The following is a 17,802-nucleotide window of genomic DNA, read 5'->3' as shown; positions in this document are numbered from 1 at the left end:
TCACTTTCAAGGATCAATTTATTTGCTTCGAAATGTCAAATGTGGTTTTTGTTTCTTTTAAAGGTCACATTATCAAAATCTAGAATAATTTCAACATAATTCCAATGAACTTTTGGTTCTAAGTCATCTTGAAATGTAAGCTCACCCCCACAAAAAAAATATTCCATATTAAATGCCAAGTCTGTTTATATATTGAAAATACTTGCATTTTATACAAATCATGTTGGACATCATCATGGTTGCATTAACCAGACAGGAACCACATGCTGAGCTAGCAAATTGGGGTGTGCAACCTGCTGTGCAGGTATACCCAAAAATACCAGGTCACTTGCCCCCTGTACTTTAGGAACCACCAGGACGGCATTTTACAGCTGGTCGACATTCAAGCGCAGACTATGACGCCTCAAATGCACGTATCACTAAGCTTATCCTGCCAGACCACAATGGAGTCTAATTGGTGGCCTAATGGAGTATAGGAATACCTAGAACGGATTCTATTAGAAGGTTGGGCATGAGATATGACATCTGTAGCAAGGACAAGGGAATGACTAGACAACGGAGAAATCAACAAATCATGGTTGACCTTTAAGTTGAAGTCCCTTTTCCTTTGTTCGTTACAAAGTGACCCTAGCAAGAACAATTTGATTAATCATCTCAAATATAGTGTAACTAAGAAGGATGGCACGCCCAACCTTTGCAATAATAACTATTATATTGTAATTATGTTTACGGAACAATAATTTCACCTGACATCCTGCGTTCAGACGAACGTGACATGCTGTATGTTCTCCATTAAAACACCCTCCCTATCACAGCCCTTCCAATCCTCCTCCTACTTGCTTGGCTTGAGGATATAAATGGCAGTTTGAAGATGGACCTCCATACCAACAGAGATGGGTAGGTCCGCAGTTTGGTCCTGATGGTGAGTCAGGGCACCTGATGCTGAAGATAAACGTTTTATTCCTTATTAAACTTGGACAAAAATCTGACCTGACCTGTCAGTTCCTCTTTTAGTGACATTTGAAGACCTTGCTCCCATTATTAGGCCACTCCAAGGGTCACTGCGAGTGGTTCAGAAGAGTTCGGCGTGGAGAGAGAAAATGGCAGATGACCGACAAGAGGGGACCTGGGATCAGGTGTTGACGAACCGTGGAGCACCTTCTCGGCATGATTCTGCATGGGCCAGCCAGCTACTGTCGGTGCTCTACCTCATGAACCTGACCCTTCTTGGTTGCGCTTTCATGACCGCAGCTGAGCCGGGTCTTGGTTCGAGGCGCGCCATGGAGCCGGGCTTCGTCAATGTCTTTCTGACCGTTGCGATGGTCGTGTCTCTCGTTTGGGTCGGTGGATACACGATTGTCACAAGGACGAGGGCCGAGGAAGTGCGAGATGCGCATTCGGGTGCCAAATGGCTCAAAGGTTTGTGGGTTCGGGCGGCATTGGGTTCACAAGGTAAGGGACTCTAAGCCATTTTGGAGTCAAAGATTGAAGGTTTTCTGAGTTCATGTACAATTTCACGTTTTAAAAATGAATTTTAACGGGTTTTGCACAAAGCAACTGATATCGAATTTTTTGGGACCACAATGCACACAGTACTTGTACATGCGGACGATCATCGTCATCATTGTCGTCATCATCATGATTGTCTTCATCATGATCGTCATCATCATCATCATCGTCACGATTGGCATCGTCATCATCATGATTATCATTGTCATCATCATGATTGTCATCATCATGATCGTCATCATCATCATCATCGTCACGATTGTCATCGTCATCACCATCATCGTGATTATTATCATTGTCATCATCATGATCGTCATCATCATCGTCATCATCATGATTATCATTGTCATCATCATGATCGTCATCGTCATGATTGTCATCATCATGGTCGTCATCCTCGTCATCAATGTTTCATACTCTTGAGAAAGGAAGGGTCAGAGCTGTCAAACAATTATTTGCAAGGGTGACGCTGGTTGGTTTGGTTGTTAGTTGGTTTGGTTATGCTGGGTGGTTTGCTTGTGTTAGTTGGTTTGGTTATGCTGGTTGGTTTTGTTATGTTAGTTGGTTTGGTTATGTGAGTTGGTTTGGTTATGTTATTTGGTTTGGTTATGTTAGTTGGTTTGGTTATGCTGGTTGGTTTGGTTATGTTAATTGGTTTGGTGATGTTAATTGGTTTAGTTATGCTAGTTGGTTTGGTTATACTGCTTGGTTTGGTTATGTTAGTTGGTTTGGTTATGTTAGTTGGTTTGGTTATGCTGGTTGGTTTGGTTATGTTAGTTGGTTTGGTTATGCTGGTTGGTTTGGTTATGCTAGTTGGTTTGGTTATGCTGGTTGGTTTGGTTATGCTGGTTGGTTTGGTTATGATGATTGGTTTGTTTTGTTAGTTGGTTTGGTTATTCTGGTTGGTTTGGTTATGCTAATTGGTTTGGTTATGTTAATTGGTTTGGTTATGCTGGTTGGTTTGGTTATGTTAGTTGGTTTGGTTATGCTGGTTGATTTGGTTATGCTGGTTGGTTTGGTTATGCTGGTTGGTTTGGTTATGCTGGTGGGTTGGTTATGTTAGTTGGTTTGGTTATGATGGTTGGTTTGGTTATGATGGTTGGTTTGTTTATGATGGTTGGTTTGGTTATGATGGTTGGTTTGGTTATGATAGTTGGTTTGGTTATGATGATTGGTTTGTTTTGTTAGTTGGTTTGGTTATTCTGGTTGGTTTGGTTATGCTAATTGGTTTGGTTATGTTAATTGGTTTGGTTATGCTGGTTGGTTTGGTTATGTTAATTGGTTTGGATATGCTCGTTGGTTTGGTTATGATGATTGGTTTGGTTATGTTAGTTGGTTTGGTTATGCTGGTTGGTTTGGTTGTGTTAGTTGGTTTGGTTATGCTGGTTGGTTTGGTTATGTTAGTTGGTTTGGTTTTGTTAGTTGGTTTGGTTATGTTATTTGGTTATGTTAGTTGGTTTGGTTACACTCGTTGGTTTGGTTATGTTAGTTGGTTTGGTTATGCTAATTGGTTTGGTTGTGTTGATTGGTTTGGTTTTGCTGGTTGGTTTGGTTATGTTAGTTGGTTTGGTTATGTTAGTTGGTTTGGTTATGCTGGTTGGTTTGGTTGTGTTAGTTGGTTTGGTTATGCTGGTTGGTTTGGTTGTGTTAGTTGGTTTGGTTTTGCTGGTTGGTTTGGTTATGTTAGTTGGTTTGGTTATGTTAGTTGGTTTGGTTATGCTGGTTGGTTTGGTTGTGTTAGTTGGTTTGGTTATGCTGGTTGGTTTGGTTGTGTTAGTTGGTTTGGTTTTGCTGGTTGGTTTGGTTATGTTCGTTGGTTTGGTTATGCTCGTTAGTTTGGTTCTGTTAGTTGGTTTGGTTATGTTAGTTGGTTTGGTTATGCTCGTTGGTTTGGTTATATTGCTTGGTTTGGTTATGTTCGTTGGTTTGGTTATGTTAGTTGGTTTGGTTATGCTGGTTGGTTTGGTTATGCTGGTTGGTTTGGTTGTGTTCGTTGGTTTGGTTATGCTAGTTAGTTTGGCTATACTGGTGGGTTTGGTTATGTTCGTTGGTTTGGTTATACTGGTTGGTTTGGTTATGCTAGTTGGTTTGGTTATACTGGTTGGTTTGGTTATATTAGTTGGTTTGGTTATGCTCGTTGGCTTGGATATGATGGTTGGATTGGTTATGTTTTTTGGTTTGGTTATGTTAGTTGGTTTGGTTATGCTCGTTGGTTTGGTTATGATGGTTGGTTTGGTTATGCTGGTTGGTTTGGTTATGCCAGTTGGTTTGGTTATACTGGTTGGTTTGGTTATGTTCGTTGGTTTGGTTATGCTCGTTGGCTTGGTTATGATGGTTGGTTTGGTTATGTTAGTTGGTTTGGTTATGCTCGTTGGTTTGGTTATGATGGTTGGTTTGGTTATGCTCGTTGGCTTGGTTATGATGGTTGGTTTGGTTATGTTAGTTGGTTTGGTTATGCTCGTTGTTTTGGTTATGTTAGTTGGTTTTGGTTATGCTCGTTGGTTTGGTTATGTTCGTTGGTTTGGTTATGCTCGTTGGCTTGGTTATGTTAGTTGGTTTGGTTATGCTCGTTGGCTTGGTTATGATGGTTGGTTTGGTTATGTTAGTTGGTTTGGTTATGTTAGTTGGTTTGGTTATGTTATTTGGTTTGGTTATGTTAGTTGGTTTGGTTATGTTAGTTGGTTTGGTTATGCTAATTGGTTTGGTTGTGTTAATTGGTTTGGTTATGCTGGTTGGTTTGGTTATGTTAGTTGGTTTGGTTATGCTGGTTGGTTTGGTTGTGTTAGTTGGTTTGGTTATGCTGGTTGATTTGGTTATGTTAGTTGGTTTGGTTATGCTCGTTAGTTTGGTTCTGTTAGTTGGTTTGGTTATGTTAGTTGGTTTGGTTATGCTCGTTGGTTTGGTTATACTGCTTGGTTTGGTTATGTTCGTTGGTTTGGTTATGTTAGTTGGTTTGGTTATGCTGGTTGGTTTGGTTATGCTGGTTGGTTTGGTTATGTTCGTTGGTTTGGTTATGCTAGTTAGTTTGGCTATACTGGTGGGTTTGGTTATGTTAGTTGGTTTGGTTATACTGGTTGGTTTGGTTATGCTAGTTGGTTTGGTTATACTGGTTGGTTTGGTTATGTTAGTTGGTTTGGTTATGCTCGTTGGCTTGGATATGATGGTTGGTTTGGTTATGTTTGTTGGTTTGGTTATGTTAGTTGGTTTGGTTATGCTCGTTGGTTTGGTTATGATGGTTGGTTTGGTTATGCTGGTTGGTTTGGTTATGCTAGTTGGTTTGGTTATACTGGTTGGTTTGGTTATGTTAGTTGGTTTGGTTATGCTCGTTGGCTTGGTTATGATGGTTGGTTTGGTTATGTTAGTTGGTTTGGTTATGCTCGTTGGTTTGGTTATGATGGTTGGTTTGGTTATGCTGGTTGGTTTGGTTATGCTAGTTGGTTTGGTTATACTGGTTGGTTTGGTTATGTTAGTTGGTTTGGTTATGCTCGTTGGCTTGGTTATGATGGTTGGTTTGGTTATGTTAGTTGGTTTGGTTATGCTCGTTGGCTTGGTTATGATGGTTGGTTTGATTATGTTAGTTGGTTTGGTTATGCTCGTTGTTTTGGTTATGTTAGTTGGTTTTGGTTATGCTCGTTGGTTTGGTTATGTTCGTTGGTTTGGTTGTGCTCGTTGGCTTGGTTATGTTAGTTGGTTTGGTTATGCTCGTTGGCTTGGTTATGATGGTTGGTTTGGTTATGTTAGTTGGTTTGGTTATGCTCGTTGGTTTGGTTATGTTAGTTGGTTTGGTTATGCTGGTTGGTTTGGTTATGTTCGTTGGTTTGGATATGCTCGTTAGTTTGGTTCTGTTAGTTGGTTTGGTTATGTTAGTTGGTTTGGTTATGCTAGTTGGTTTGGTTATACTGCTTGGTTTGGTTATGTTCGTTGGTTTGGTTATGTTAGTTGGTTTGGTTATGCTGGTTGGTTTGGTTATGCTGGTTGGTCTGGTTATGTTATTTGGCTTGGTTATGCTAGTTAGTTTGGCTTTACTGGTGGGTTTGGTTATGTTAGTTGGTTTGGTTATACTGGTTGGTTTGGTTATGTTAGTTGGTTTGGTTATGCTCGTTGGCTTGGATATGATGGTTGGTTTGGTTATGTTTGTTGGTTTGGTTATGTTAGTTGGTTTGGTTATGCTAGTTGGTTTGGTTTTGATGATTGGTTTGGTTATGCTGGTTGGTTTGGTTATGCTAGTTGGTTTGGTTATACTGGTTGGTTTGGTTATGTTGGTTTGGTTTTGCTCGTTGGCTTGGTTATGATGGTTGGTTTGGTTATGTTAGTTGGTTTGGTTATGCTCGTTGGTTTGGTTATGTTAGTTGGTTTGGTTATGCTGGTTGGTTTGGTTATGTTCGTTGGTTTGGTTATGCTCGTTAGTTTGGTTCTGTTAGTTGGTTTGGTTATGTTAGTTGGTTTGGTTATGCTAGTTGGCTTGGTTATGATGGTTGGTTTGATTATGTTAGTTGGTTTGGTTATGCTCGTTGTTTTGGTTATGTTAGTTGGTTTTGGTTATGCTCGTTGGTTTGGTTATGTTCGTTGGTTTGGTTGTGCTCGTTGGCTTGGTTATGTTAGTTGGTTTGGTTATGCTCGTTGGCTTGGTTATGATGGTTGGTTTGGTTATGTTAGTTGGTTTGGTTATGCTCGTTGGTTTGGTTATGTTAGTTGGTTTGGTTATGCTGGTTGGTTTGGTTATGTTCGTTGGTTTGGTTATGCTCGTTAGTTTGGTTCTGTTAGTTGGTTTGGTTATGTTAGTTGGTTTGGTTATGCTAGTTGGTTTGGTTATACTGCTTGGTTTGGTTATGTTCGTTGGTTTGGTTATGTTAGTTGGTTTGGTTATGCTGGTTGGTTTGGTTATGCTGGTTGGTCTGGTTATGTTATTTGGCTTGGTTATGCTAGTTAGTTTGGCTTTACTGGTGGGTTTGGTTATGTTAGTTGGTTTGGTTATACTGGTTGGTTTGGTTATGTTAGTTGGTTTGGTTATGCTCGTTGGCTTGGATATGATGGTTGGTTTGGTTATGTTTGTTGGTTTGGTTATGTTAGTTGGTTTGGTTATGCTAGTTGGTTTGGTTTTGATGGTTGGTTTGGTTATGCTGGTTGGTTTGGTTATGCTAGTTGGTTTGGTTATACTGGTTGGTTTGGTTATGTTGGTTTGGTTTTGCTCGTTGGCTTGGTTATGATGGTTGGTTTGGTTATGTTAGTTGGTTTGGTTATGCTCGTTGGTTTGGTTATGTTAGTTGGTTTGGTTATGCTGGTTGGTTTGGCGATACTGGGATGTTTGAATACTCAATATAATTTTTTATGGAACCGAATGAATTCTATGGAGCTCTGAGGAGAGGTCAGTTGTTCCATATAGTTTTTTTGTTTTTTTTGTTTGTTTGTTTGTTTGTATACTGAATCGAGGCTCGTGAAAGAGCTAACATTTATTTCATAAACAAATCAACCAGACAAACAAAATATATAAAAAGAGGGAGCGGAAGACAAGATGGGGAGAGAAGGGGAAGCACACAAACACAACATTTGAGAGCAGGGAGAAGTGTGGGAGGGACAGGGCTTGGGGGGAGGAGGCGTGGGAAGGGGGGGGGGGGGGGGAGAGGTATAAAACACAAGGGGACCGAAATTAGCGGGGGTAGAAGAGATCAAGGTTTTGGATGGGGGAGGATAAGAGATGGTGGTGAACAGCTGTTTTAAAGACCTGGAGGGTGGAGTGGGATTGAAGAGAGTGAGGGAGTTTGTTCCAGAGGCGGGAGAAAAGAGGATTGAAGGAGTGAAGGTGAGCAGAAAGTCTTGATTTTGGCAGTTTAACCATAAGAGGGTTGCAGGCAGATCTTGTGCGACCTGTAGGAATATTTGGGGGACAGAGCCCAGAGAGAGCTGGGGGGGAGGGTGGGGGGGCAAGGCCAGAGAGGAGTCGGTAGAAGACGGAAAGACCACCAACCTGCCTGCGGTGAGTGAGTGAAAGGCCCTTGGAGTTAGCTTCATCGCGGGAGATTCCAATGATTCTGAACGCTTTGGTTTCAACAGCGTGAAGACGAGCTCGGTGTGAGGCAGGAGCACCAGACCAGAGGGGAGAGCAGTATTCCATAGAGCTGCGGATGAAAGCCTTTCGTTAGATGTTCGTTAGATGTTCTACAGTTCCTGTCTATAGAAATTATATGTCGTACTTTAGGACCAAATTATATATAGTACTTTAGGACCAAATTATACAGAACTGTTCCATAGAAATCCTTTAGAAAATTTCTATAGATGTTCTATGGAACCTGTGTATAGAAATTCTATAGTACTTTAGGACCAAGATCAATAGAACCGTTCCATCGAAATTGTATATAAAATTCTGTAGAACTATCGACTTTTACTTTCGATTCTATTTCGATATAATTTTTACAGAATTTCTATAGAAATTTTCTGTGGAGCAGTTCTATATATAAACTTTGGTCCTAAAGTACGATAGAATTTCAATGGACAGGTTCAATAGAACGTCGTGTCGAAATTTTCTAATGAATTTTTATAGAACATTTTTTTGTAGGGAGAGTAGATTACCAGCTGTAGAAATGTTCTAAGCCTTATACATCACTAGTACTGAAAACAAAAATAATTAATTACTTTACCAATACATGCTTCACTTTATTCCTTCATTCAATTGATAGCTCATTTAATCAATGAAACCAAGGAACAGTGTTTACACGTGAACTGACCATGCATTGTTCCTTTACAGGAAGTATCGCCTTGTTTGCGGCAGCTACAGTCCTTCTGGATGCTTTCACTGCCGGATTGTTCGCCTCTGGGCAGCCTTGCTTGAAGCCTCACAGTCTGCTCTTTGCCCTCGTCCAGATGACGTTCACCATTGTGCTGGTCAGTCCCTAAATACATATGTATATATATATATATATATATATATATATATATATATATACACTAACGGTCAAAGTTTTAGAACACCTTGTAGCGACCCATGGGTCCCCCAAAGCTCGAGACCAGCAACATAATCTCCTTGCCCAAGCCGGTGACGTAACCGGCGGACAAACCGCGGCGCCGAGGTTATAATTGCTTGCACCTGTCGGTCACATGACCACCAAAGCGTGCCTCGCCTGAGAGGCGTGGCTTTGGTTCTGACGTATGCTTTTTGGTTTGGATTATATGTATGCGAACCCGATAAACGGGTTTTCAGAGTTCCCGAGTTGATTATACAATAAACATCTTCTCGGACGAGTTTGTGTCTTGTCCGTCACTTCGTCCGTCTCAAGCAGGAGCGCAGCTCCTTCAACCTCAATTTTCCAGTTTTTATTGAAATTTACGCAGTTTCATGTCTCAATGTACTCTGAAATTAAGCATAGAACAAATAAACAATTGGAGCTAAAAAAAAAGAAATCATAGAATCATTTTGTTTAACAAAATTTAATTTAAATTTTTGACTCAGCAAAGTAGCCACCTTTTGCAGATATAACTGCCGAACACACTCGTGGCATTCTTTCTACTATGGAAATCAAATATTGTTCGGGAAGTTTTTCCCAACACTTGCAGAAGTTCCCACAAATGTGTTGCACTTGTAGGTTGCTTTGCTTTCACCCTTCTGTCAAGTTCATCCCAAACCAGCTCGATGGGGTTTAAGTCTGGAGACAGTGCTGATCATTCCATGATTTGAAGCCGACCGTCTTGTTCTTTTCCTCGAAGGTAGTTTTGACATAGCCTGGAGGTGTGTTTAGGGTCATTATCTTGCTGTAGGATTAACCCCTGACCAACCAGGCGCATACCAGAGGGTATTGCATTGTGCTGCAAAATGCTGTGGTAGCCCTTTTGGTTCAGGGTGCCAGTCACTCTGTGCAATTCGCCGACTCTGGATCCAGCAAAAGAGCCCCAGACCATCACGCTTCTTCTTCCATGTTTGACAGTTGGTGTCACACACTGAGGAACCATCCTTTCGCCTACTCGACGGCGTACAAAAACCCTGCATGATGAACCAAAGATTTCAAATTTTGATTTATCGGCCCATAAGACCTTCTTCCAGTCTTCAATAGTCCACTGGCGATGCTTCTTGGCCCAGGCAAGCCTCTTTTTCTTATTTTGCCATCTCAGGAAAGGCTTTCTTACTGCCACTCAACCTGTCAAACCTGCAGCTCGAAGTCTTCTCTTCACAGTTGAAACTGAAACTTGCTTACTTCGACCAGTGTTAAGCTGAGCTTGAAGCTGTTGTCCTGTGAGCCGCCTATCACACAAGCTGTTGACTCTCAGAAACTTGTCTTCTGATTCTGTTGTGGCTTTGGGTCTGCCAGACCTCTTCCTGTCAGAGTTTCCTCCAGTTTCCAATATACTACTTCCTGCAGTGCAATATTGTCCAAATAATGCTTCAGAGGGTGTAATAAAGGTCTGTTCCAATACTGCTTTTATACAGACAGGGGGTTTGTAATCAAGTAATCAGCAGAGGTTGGGACACCTGTAGGAATTGTTTGTATCAACTGTCAAGGCTTAATTTACTTACATTGCTGCAGAACAGCTGAAAGTTGTTAACCCATTACTTGTTCCCTGAAGAAGGCCTTTTTTTTTTTTTACAATATAACTCTGCAATTTACATTATTTTCCTGTTTTTGCTAATCTAAACTTTTTTTAACCTCGAGCAATTTAGTGCTTACCTTTGTACCATTTCAGGTTATCACTGGACAGTAAACTGCGTAAATTTCAATAAAAACCGGAAAATTTGAGGTGTTCTAAAACTTTTGACTGGTAGTGTATATATTGTTGCGGTTTTGAGAACCCACACTTGTATATAAACTCTTGTAAATATCCCATTATTAAAAGTTTAAAGGTAGCACCCCTAGTTAGTCCACAAGCAACACGTAGGCCACCATAGGACTTCAGTTATTTCATTAGTATGTGTTTTAGATAAGGCCGTGTTTCCAATAGTTGAATCTGCGTTGCGTCAATTAAATAAGAGTAGGCCCATTCCATCCATTTTTGCCAACCTGCCTCTCCAAGCGACGCCATAACACGCCTCTGCCAACAGCGTTCGCTGCCTTAGCGCTCGCTCAAGCGCCGCCATAAACCATGCGGTTAGACCCGAGAAAGGGGGCGGAACGCCGAGAAGAAGGTGTGGCCACGCCATCCAGTTATCAAAGGCGTGGCCGGTAAGCCCTCACCAGCCAACCAGGGCTGAAGGAACATCGCTGGCAGGCGTGGCAGTTTGGCTCGCGGAGCGTTTTGCTGGTCGAGATATATAAGCGCGAATGCAAAGCCCTTTGACAGGACTTATTCAGCGGCGCTCTTGAGAGAGGACTCGGACTTACTGCGGGAGAGAGCTCACCTTCACCACGGGACTTGCGTGCGCACGGCATTCACAGAACTAATTGGGAGAGCACACCTTATCAAAGGAGGACTTGAGAGAGAGAGCGTTTGGCACAAGTGTGCACGAATTACGTACACAGCGTCCCAGCCTCCCCCGTTATATAAACTGTCCGCTCGCGTCCAACTGCACGCGGGGCTGCCTGCCGGGTTTCGCCCGCTGGACTGGAGCCGACTGGAGCCTGGACCCCATCACCGGACCCTCTACCTGACCATCCACCAGCTACAATCCCCGTGTGAGTGTGTATGTTTGTCTGGGGTATTAAGGATAAGACTGTTATAAGACTGCCCTGTTTGCTGCTTCTTCCTCTTCCTATCTTGTATGTTCCTTTCGTTTCCTCTTCTTTCTGTATATTTGTTAATAAACCCATCTTTGTTCTTCCTACCTTCTGGTTTCCTCTCCATCCGATCGCATCCGTCCTTTCTATCATTGGTTAAATGTGGCACAAGTAGGAACCGCTCAGAATCGGGTTTAGTCTCATTGTTAACGGCTCGGATCGCGGATCGCTATCCGCTCGGCATTTTCCATCTTATCCGTGGTTCGAGCGGGAGTTATTTCCCTGCTTTACGGTCGGGTTAGTAATTAGGTATTTGGGACTAAATTGACCAATCACCCTACCTAATACCGACCGGAAGGAGTGTATAACCCCCAGGACTCGGGTCGGCCAGATAACAAGACAAGGGGATTAACCCCCCCTTGATAAGCGGAGCGCCGACCCCTGAGATCCGTAACAATTGGTGTCGGGGAGTGGGCTTTGGACCTGAACCAAATTATATATATCTGAAAAAATTTGGTCCAAATTTCGAGAGGCCGAAATTTTATTACAACATCTAAATTAAATCGTGCCATGGATAACCAAGGCGATCGGATGCCGGTGGGGGAAATAGAAGAGGAGTTAGAGGCAACCCAGGACCCCAGGGAAGAAGTGGGAGATGGAGGAGGAAAGGTATGAAGGTGCGGTAGTGGGGGTTGCAGGCGCACAAAATGGCGGCGCCTCGCACATGGCAACGAGGGCCGCGCCCGCTGCGCAAATGGGGGTGGTCGAAATGCAAGCCTTCATGGCCCAATTCATGGCAGAAATGCAGAAAAAGAACGACAGTATGGACAAGGTGGGAGAACAATTGGAACGAATGGGAAACCAAATTGGCGGATTGAGAAATGACATGGGAAGCCAAATTTGGGGATTGAGTAAGGAGATGGGAGAAATGAGGGCCAATAGTGAGGGAATGGAAAATAGAATGAGGGAGCAGTTGGGAAGTCACATTGGGGGATTAGACAGCAAAATTGGGGGGTTAGAAAATAAATTTGGGGGGTTAGAAAATGAATTTGGGGGATTAGAAAACAAATTGGGAGGATTAGAAAGCAAATTAGGGGGCCAGTTGGAGGACGTAAATGGCCAAGCCCGAGAAATTAATGAGGGGTTAGCGAGGGGAGAAGCCAGGTATGAGATAAAGCGGATGGAGAAAGACATTGACCGCAGGTTGAGCGAGGAGGTCGTATTTGTACGCGACGAGGTAGCGCGGCTTGAGAAGCGCGGGGAAAGCGAGGCTGAGCAAGGCATGGTTACGTGGACGGGTATAGAAATCGCGACCCGGGGTATAGAGAAGCCGACGACCGCCGAATTAAAAGATTTTATTTTATTAGTGCCAGCGGTCGCCGAGCTGAATAAAGGAAATAAAAGCGAAGCAATAGTGGAAATTGGGGCGGAAGAGACAGCGGACTTAGAAAAGCATTCGCGGAAGGAAGAAATGGAATATGTACAAAGTCTGTGGTTACATCATGATGCTGTACTTCCTAACCCAAATAAAGATTTGCAGCTGCGTGTGGAGAGAAGAATCCCAAAGGTGAGTAGGGTGGTGTATGGCGCGAAAAGGTTTGGCGCGAGAGGATTTTTCACGCGCTTGGGATCCCGGCGTAACCCGGGTGCTCGTAGGAGGTCCGTGGTGTGCTGTGTGAATGGAAATGGTGCGCGTGTGCGAATGGCGCCGAAGCGTGAGTGTATGATGGAATGTGAGTGGGAGGAGTGTGAAACAGAGTGTGGAACGAAGAGTGATACGGAGAGTGAGATGGATGAGAATCGTGTGCGATGATGCACACCTGAGTTGATTGTGGTGAATGTGCGGGGATGCACAGTGGAGCGCGTGATTGGGTGTGCGACAGGGGATTGCACACCCGTGGGTAGGTGTGTGCTGAGTGGGTGTGCCACAGAATGCACACCCGTGGTGGTTACGGAGTACGTAACGGGGGAGAGTGCGCGAGAGGAATGCATGGAGTGTATGGAGACGCCTGGATGTGCGAGTAAGAAACGGAACGCATGGTGTGAGCATGCGAGTGGAGCATCGACGCTGACCGGGGCAGCGGTTAAGCCGACGTATAGCCGATGCGAGCTCTCGGGGTGTGGTGCGCTTTGTGTGCTGCGGGGGCCGGCCGGAATCGTTGCCGCATCGCTCCTGCAAGGAGCGCCATGCACGATTCGGGCCGGGCTCCGCCCTGTATGGTCAGTGCCGCGTCGTAGCGGCGAGCAGCACGATTCCGGGGGAGAAAGGCCAGGTCGGACCTTCGCCCCCTGTCGGGGGTGGTGCTCGGACCGGGGGAGGTTGGGTCATCGGGCCGGAGACCGAAAGGCTCCGCGCCCAGATGGACCATTGAACCTCGGACCAAGTATGCCTCCTCCCCAGAGTCGAAAATGCCGGACAGACCCAACCTACAGGAGACTGACCATCCGCACGCACAGCCGGCTTTTCGAAGCCGAGCTGTGAAAATGCATTTCCACCCCCGAGAGGCTTGAGATAGTGGACAAGTAATGATAGCAGTAGTGATGGATGGTAGTTGTACCATTCACATTACTCTTTGGACACATGAGCTATAGATTTATGGGGTTTGGCGGTGCAAACTAGCCCGGGAGGGTTAGGATAATCGTTGGGGCTCTAGAGATGACCATAGGTGACTTGAGATTTAAGGTAAGTAGTGACTTTTGTTCAGGTAGTGGGGACGTAGAGTAGAGTAGTTGGTTGATAATGACGTGGGATGTGCGTAGTATAAGGGATGACGGGGAGCACTAGTATTAGAAGGGAGTAGTTAGTTTAAATGATGCTGTGTGTATGAGCTTTAAGTTTCGGATGAAATGAGGTATTGCGTATGGAAGTCCTTATAGTGCTGGTTAGCAAATGAGGCTATGCTCGTGAAAGATGTGTGTGTGTGTAAAAGTGTATGAATGGAGTATTGAGGATGTGTGTCATTGTATTGAGTGATTTACTTGCATGGTGTGCAAGTGAGAACAATGAATGGTTGTGTGGAATAAATGGTGTGGAGTAAATGGAGTGTGGAATGAGTGGAGTGCATGGTGCGAAGGAGTGGATGGGGGAAGGATGGACCCCTTCACGAGTACCCGGGGTGGGTAGTTTAAAAGTAGGTAGAGGGAGTAGGAAAATTTGGTTGGATATTGACATCTGTGGTGCAGGTAGTGGAAAGAAGTGTTTGATTGGGTGCATGAGTAAAGTGGAATGGCTGGGCGTGTGGCCTGTTAGTGCATATAGTTGGTTGAGCACTCCGCCACTGGTAGTCTGTCGGCCAGGTGAGGCTGCAGGTAGGCTCTGGGAGCCAGGTAGAGTTCAGTAGAGTTCCGTGGGGCCCGAGGATCCAGAAGAAGGACCCGGGTAGCCCAATGCCAGAGAGGGCATGGAGGGGGTAAGCGCCAGGGAGGGCCTTCCCCAGGTAGGTTAGGGTGAAGGAGCTAGGCAAGCTCGGATGGCGACGTTCAGTGGCGGAGATGCGCAGGTAAGTAGGACCTGCTGGGAGAGTCACACGACCCAGCCCCGAAATTGTGCGAGGGCACAGATTGAAAAATCGGGGGAGTCAGACCCCAAAATTGGGAGCGCACCACAGTATGTGCAATGGGAATTGGTTTCTAGAACCACATAGTGTAAAGTGGCCAATGGATTGGCAGGGCAAGACTCCGGGTAGAGTAAAGAGTTAATATCATTTAGAAGTATAGCTAGGATGAAAGTCTCTTCGCACCATCCGCATCCACTCACCAAGGTGATAGAACTCCACACCAGTTTTTGCAAATGTTTGGAATGAAAGACGCATCTTGACGTGGGGGAGACATTGAGGTTATTCCATCCCTTCCTTCTTGGGAGGGATTGGGGACGAATTCGGTTTAGGGGAGATATGGGAGACAAGACGATAGCGACGAATTTGTAAATGGTGTAAATACGGGGTAGGGGCTAGGGTAGAGTAGGTGATATGGGGGGTGACGTACGGCTAGGGACGAGCTTTCTCGGCTCGCTCTCCCGCGCCCCTCATATTGCATTGCCTTGTTGTTATGTGTACCCTTGCGCCCTTGCCCCGCTAATCTGCCTTGTCTTCCTTCCCCACTCATGGACCATGTTCTTTTGTGCCCGAGGGGGTGTGTGCAGGTGTCCGCAGTTGTGCGCCCGCACCCTTGCTGCCTCCTGCCTGCACTGATGCACCATATGGACCACACGTTCTGTGGCCTGGCACCACTTATGGACCACACGTTCTGTGGCCTGGCACCACTTATGGACCACACGTTCTGTGGCCTGGCACCACTTATGGACCACACGTTCTGTGGCCTGGCCCCTCTGCTCGGACCGACCATTGTTGCCAGCGGTATCTGGCTTGCGGACCACTGTGTTTTAAAGTGGTATCTATGCCCAGCAGTGGACCACCTGAGTTGGCCCTGCTGGCCATATAAATAATAAAAAGCGGACGCGGTGTGTGCCCTTTTAATTGAAATAATATCAAGCAAGAAGACAGCCAGAAACATCGGCCCAGCAGAGCAAGCGCAAGAGGAAGACATCATTCATCATTTATTATTTCTGAAATGTCTGCTTTTTGTGCATTTTCATGGATGGTGCTTTTTGTGCATTTTATGGTGCTTTATGGTGCATTTTATGGGTGCATACGGGTATGGTGTATCGGAGCAGTGCATTGCAATGGCATTTTCCTCTTCTCAAAACATCTTCTCTTTTCCCACAAAAGACAGGTCCTGGGTGCCAGTTTTGTAAATAATTAGTAGAGCCTTGTAAATAATGCTCCCCACCGGCTAAATGTTTAGTTCGAAGACCATTCCGTAATTTGGTTAATCGTGGGCATGAGTCAGTTAGGTAGGATGCAACGCAGCAGGTGGGACATATTTAGTGTTAAAACTGTCGCACTCAGGGTGAGGTTAAAAGTAGAGGGTAACCACACCTAAGTGTCACATTAATTTAAAAGATAGCCCTTTTGCTTCGGCTCGGGACGAGCCTAGAAAAAGGGGGGGGGGGGTGCAGTGTTGCGGTTTTGAGAACCCACACTTGTATATAAACTCTTGTAAATATCCCATTATTAAAAGGTTAAAGGTAGCACCCCTAGTTAGTCCACAAGCAACACGTAGGCCACCATAGGACTTCAGTTATTTCATTAGTATGTGTTTTAGATAAGGCCGTGTTTCCAATAGTTGAATCTGCGTTGCGTCAATTAAATAAGAGTAGGCCCATTCCATCCATTTTTGCCAACCTGCCTCTCCAAGCGACGCCATTACGCGCCTCTGCCAGCAGCGTTCGCTGCCTTAGCGCTCGCTCAAGCGCCGCCATAAACCATGCGGTTAGGCCCGAGAAAGGGGGCGGAACGCCGAGAAGAAGGTGTAGCCACGTCATCAAAGGCGTGGCCGGTAAGCCCTCACCAGCCAACCAGGGCTGAAGGAACATCGCTGGCAGGCGTGGCAGTTTGGCTCGCGGAGCGTTTTGCTGGTCGAGATATATAAGCGCGAACGCAAAGCCCTTTGACGGGACTTATTCAGCGGCGCTCTTGAGAGAGGACTCGGACTTACTGCGGGAGAGAGCTCACCTTCACCACGGGACTTGCGTGCGCACTGCATTGATCACAGAACTAATTGGGAGAGCGCACCTTATCAAAGGAGGACTTGAGAGAGAGAGCGTTTGGCACAGGTGTGCACGAATTTCGTACGCAGCGTCCCAGCCTCCCCCGTTATATAAACTGTCCGCTCGCGCCCAACTGCGCGCGGAGCTGCCTGCCGGGTTTCGCCCGCTGGACTGGAGCCGACTGGAGCCTGCACCCCATCACCGGACCCTCTACCTGACCATCCACCAGCTACAGTCCCCGTGTGAGTGTGTATGTTTGTCTGGGGTATTAAGGATAAGACTTTTATAAGACTGCCCTGTGTGCTGCTTCTTCCTCTTCCTATCTTGTATATTCCTTTCGTTTCCTCTTCTTTCTGTATATTTGTTAATAAACCCATCTTTGTTCTTCCTACCTTCTGGTTTCCTCTCCATCCGATCGCATCCGTCCTTTCTATCATTGTTTAAACGTGGCACGAGTAGGAACCGCTCAGAATCGGGTTTAGTCTCATTGTTAACGGCTCGGATCGCGGATTGCTTTCCACTCGGCATTTTCCATCTTATCCGTGGTTCGAGCGGGAGTTATTTCCCTGCTTTACGGTCGGGTTAGTAATTAGGTATTTGGGACTAAATTGACCAATCACCCTACCTAATACCGACCGGAAGGAGCGTATAATCCCCAGGACTCGGGTCGGCCAGATAACAAGACAAGGGGATTAACCCCCCCTTGATAAGGGGAGCGCCGACCCCTGATATCCGTAACTATATATATATATATATATATATATATATATATATATATATATATATATATATAACTGTAAGAAATAGTAGAAACTCCAAAGTACGAGCAGGGCGTCTCATTTGTATTGAATATATAATCGTTAGATTAAATAAGACGCGGACGTAGCTTCAGGACGTCGATCTTTAATTGTCGACAAGCTTTCGACCAACAAAGGTCTTCTTCTGAGTCAGCCCCAAGTTCAACGGAAGTTGCTGTTGAAGTTCAACTGAAGAAGCTACAACAACTTCCGTTGAACTTGGGGCTGACTCAGAAGAAGACCTTTGTTG

At 45.0% G+C, this 17,802-nt stretch overlaps 1 protein-coding gene across 1 annotated transcript in view; it reads left to right on the top strand.

Moving 5' to 3' along the window:
• Positions 1-821: 821 nt before the first annotated feature.
• LOC137413711 (proton channel OTOP2-like) overlaps positions 822-17,802 on the top strand; it is a 38,658-nt gene continuing 21,677 nt past the window's right edge. Inside the window, exons 1-3 of the mRNA XM_068099150.2 lie at positions 822-897; positions 1,046-1,419; positions 8,252-8,388. Of these exons, the coding sequence (XP_067955251.2) occupies positions 872-897; positions 1,046-1,419; positions 8,252-8,388 (537 nt within the window). The 5' untranslated portion in view covers positions 822-871. The remainder of the gene's footprint in view (positions 898-1,045; positions 1,420-8,251; positions 8,389-17,802) is intronic.

The sequence above is a fragment of the Myxine glutinosa genome, chromosome 1 (genome assembly GCF_964187855.1).
Source record: "Myxine glutinosa chromosome 1, kmMyxGlut1.1, whole genome shotgun sequence".
In the NCBI taxonomy this organism is placed as follows: domain Eukaryota; kingdom Metazoa; phylum Chordata; class Myxini; order Myxiniformes; family Myxinidae; genus Myxine; species Myxine glutinosa.
Note: the sequence above shows the minus strand (reverse complement) of the source record. Positions and strands in the feature narration are given on the sequence as shown.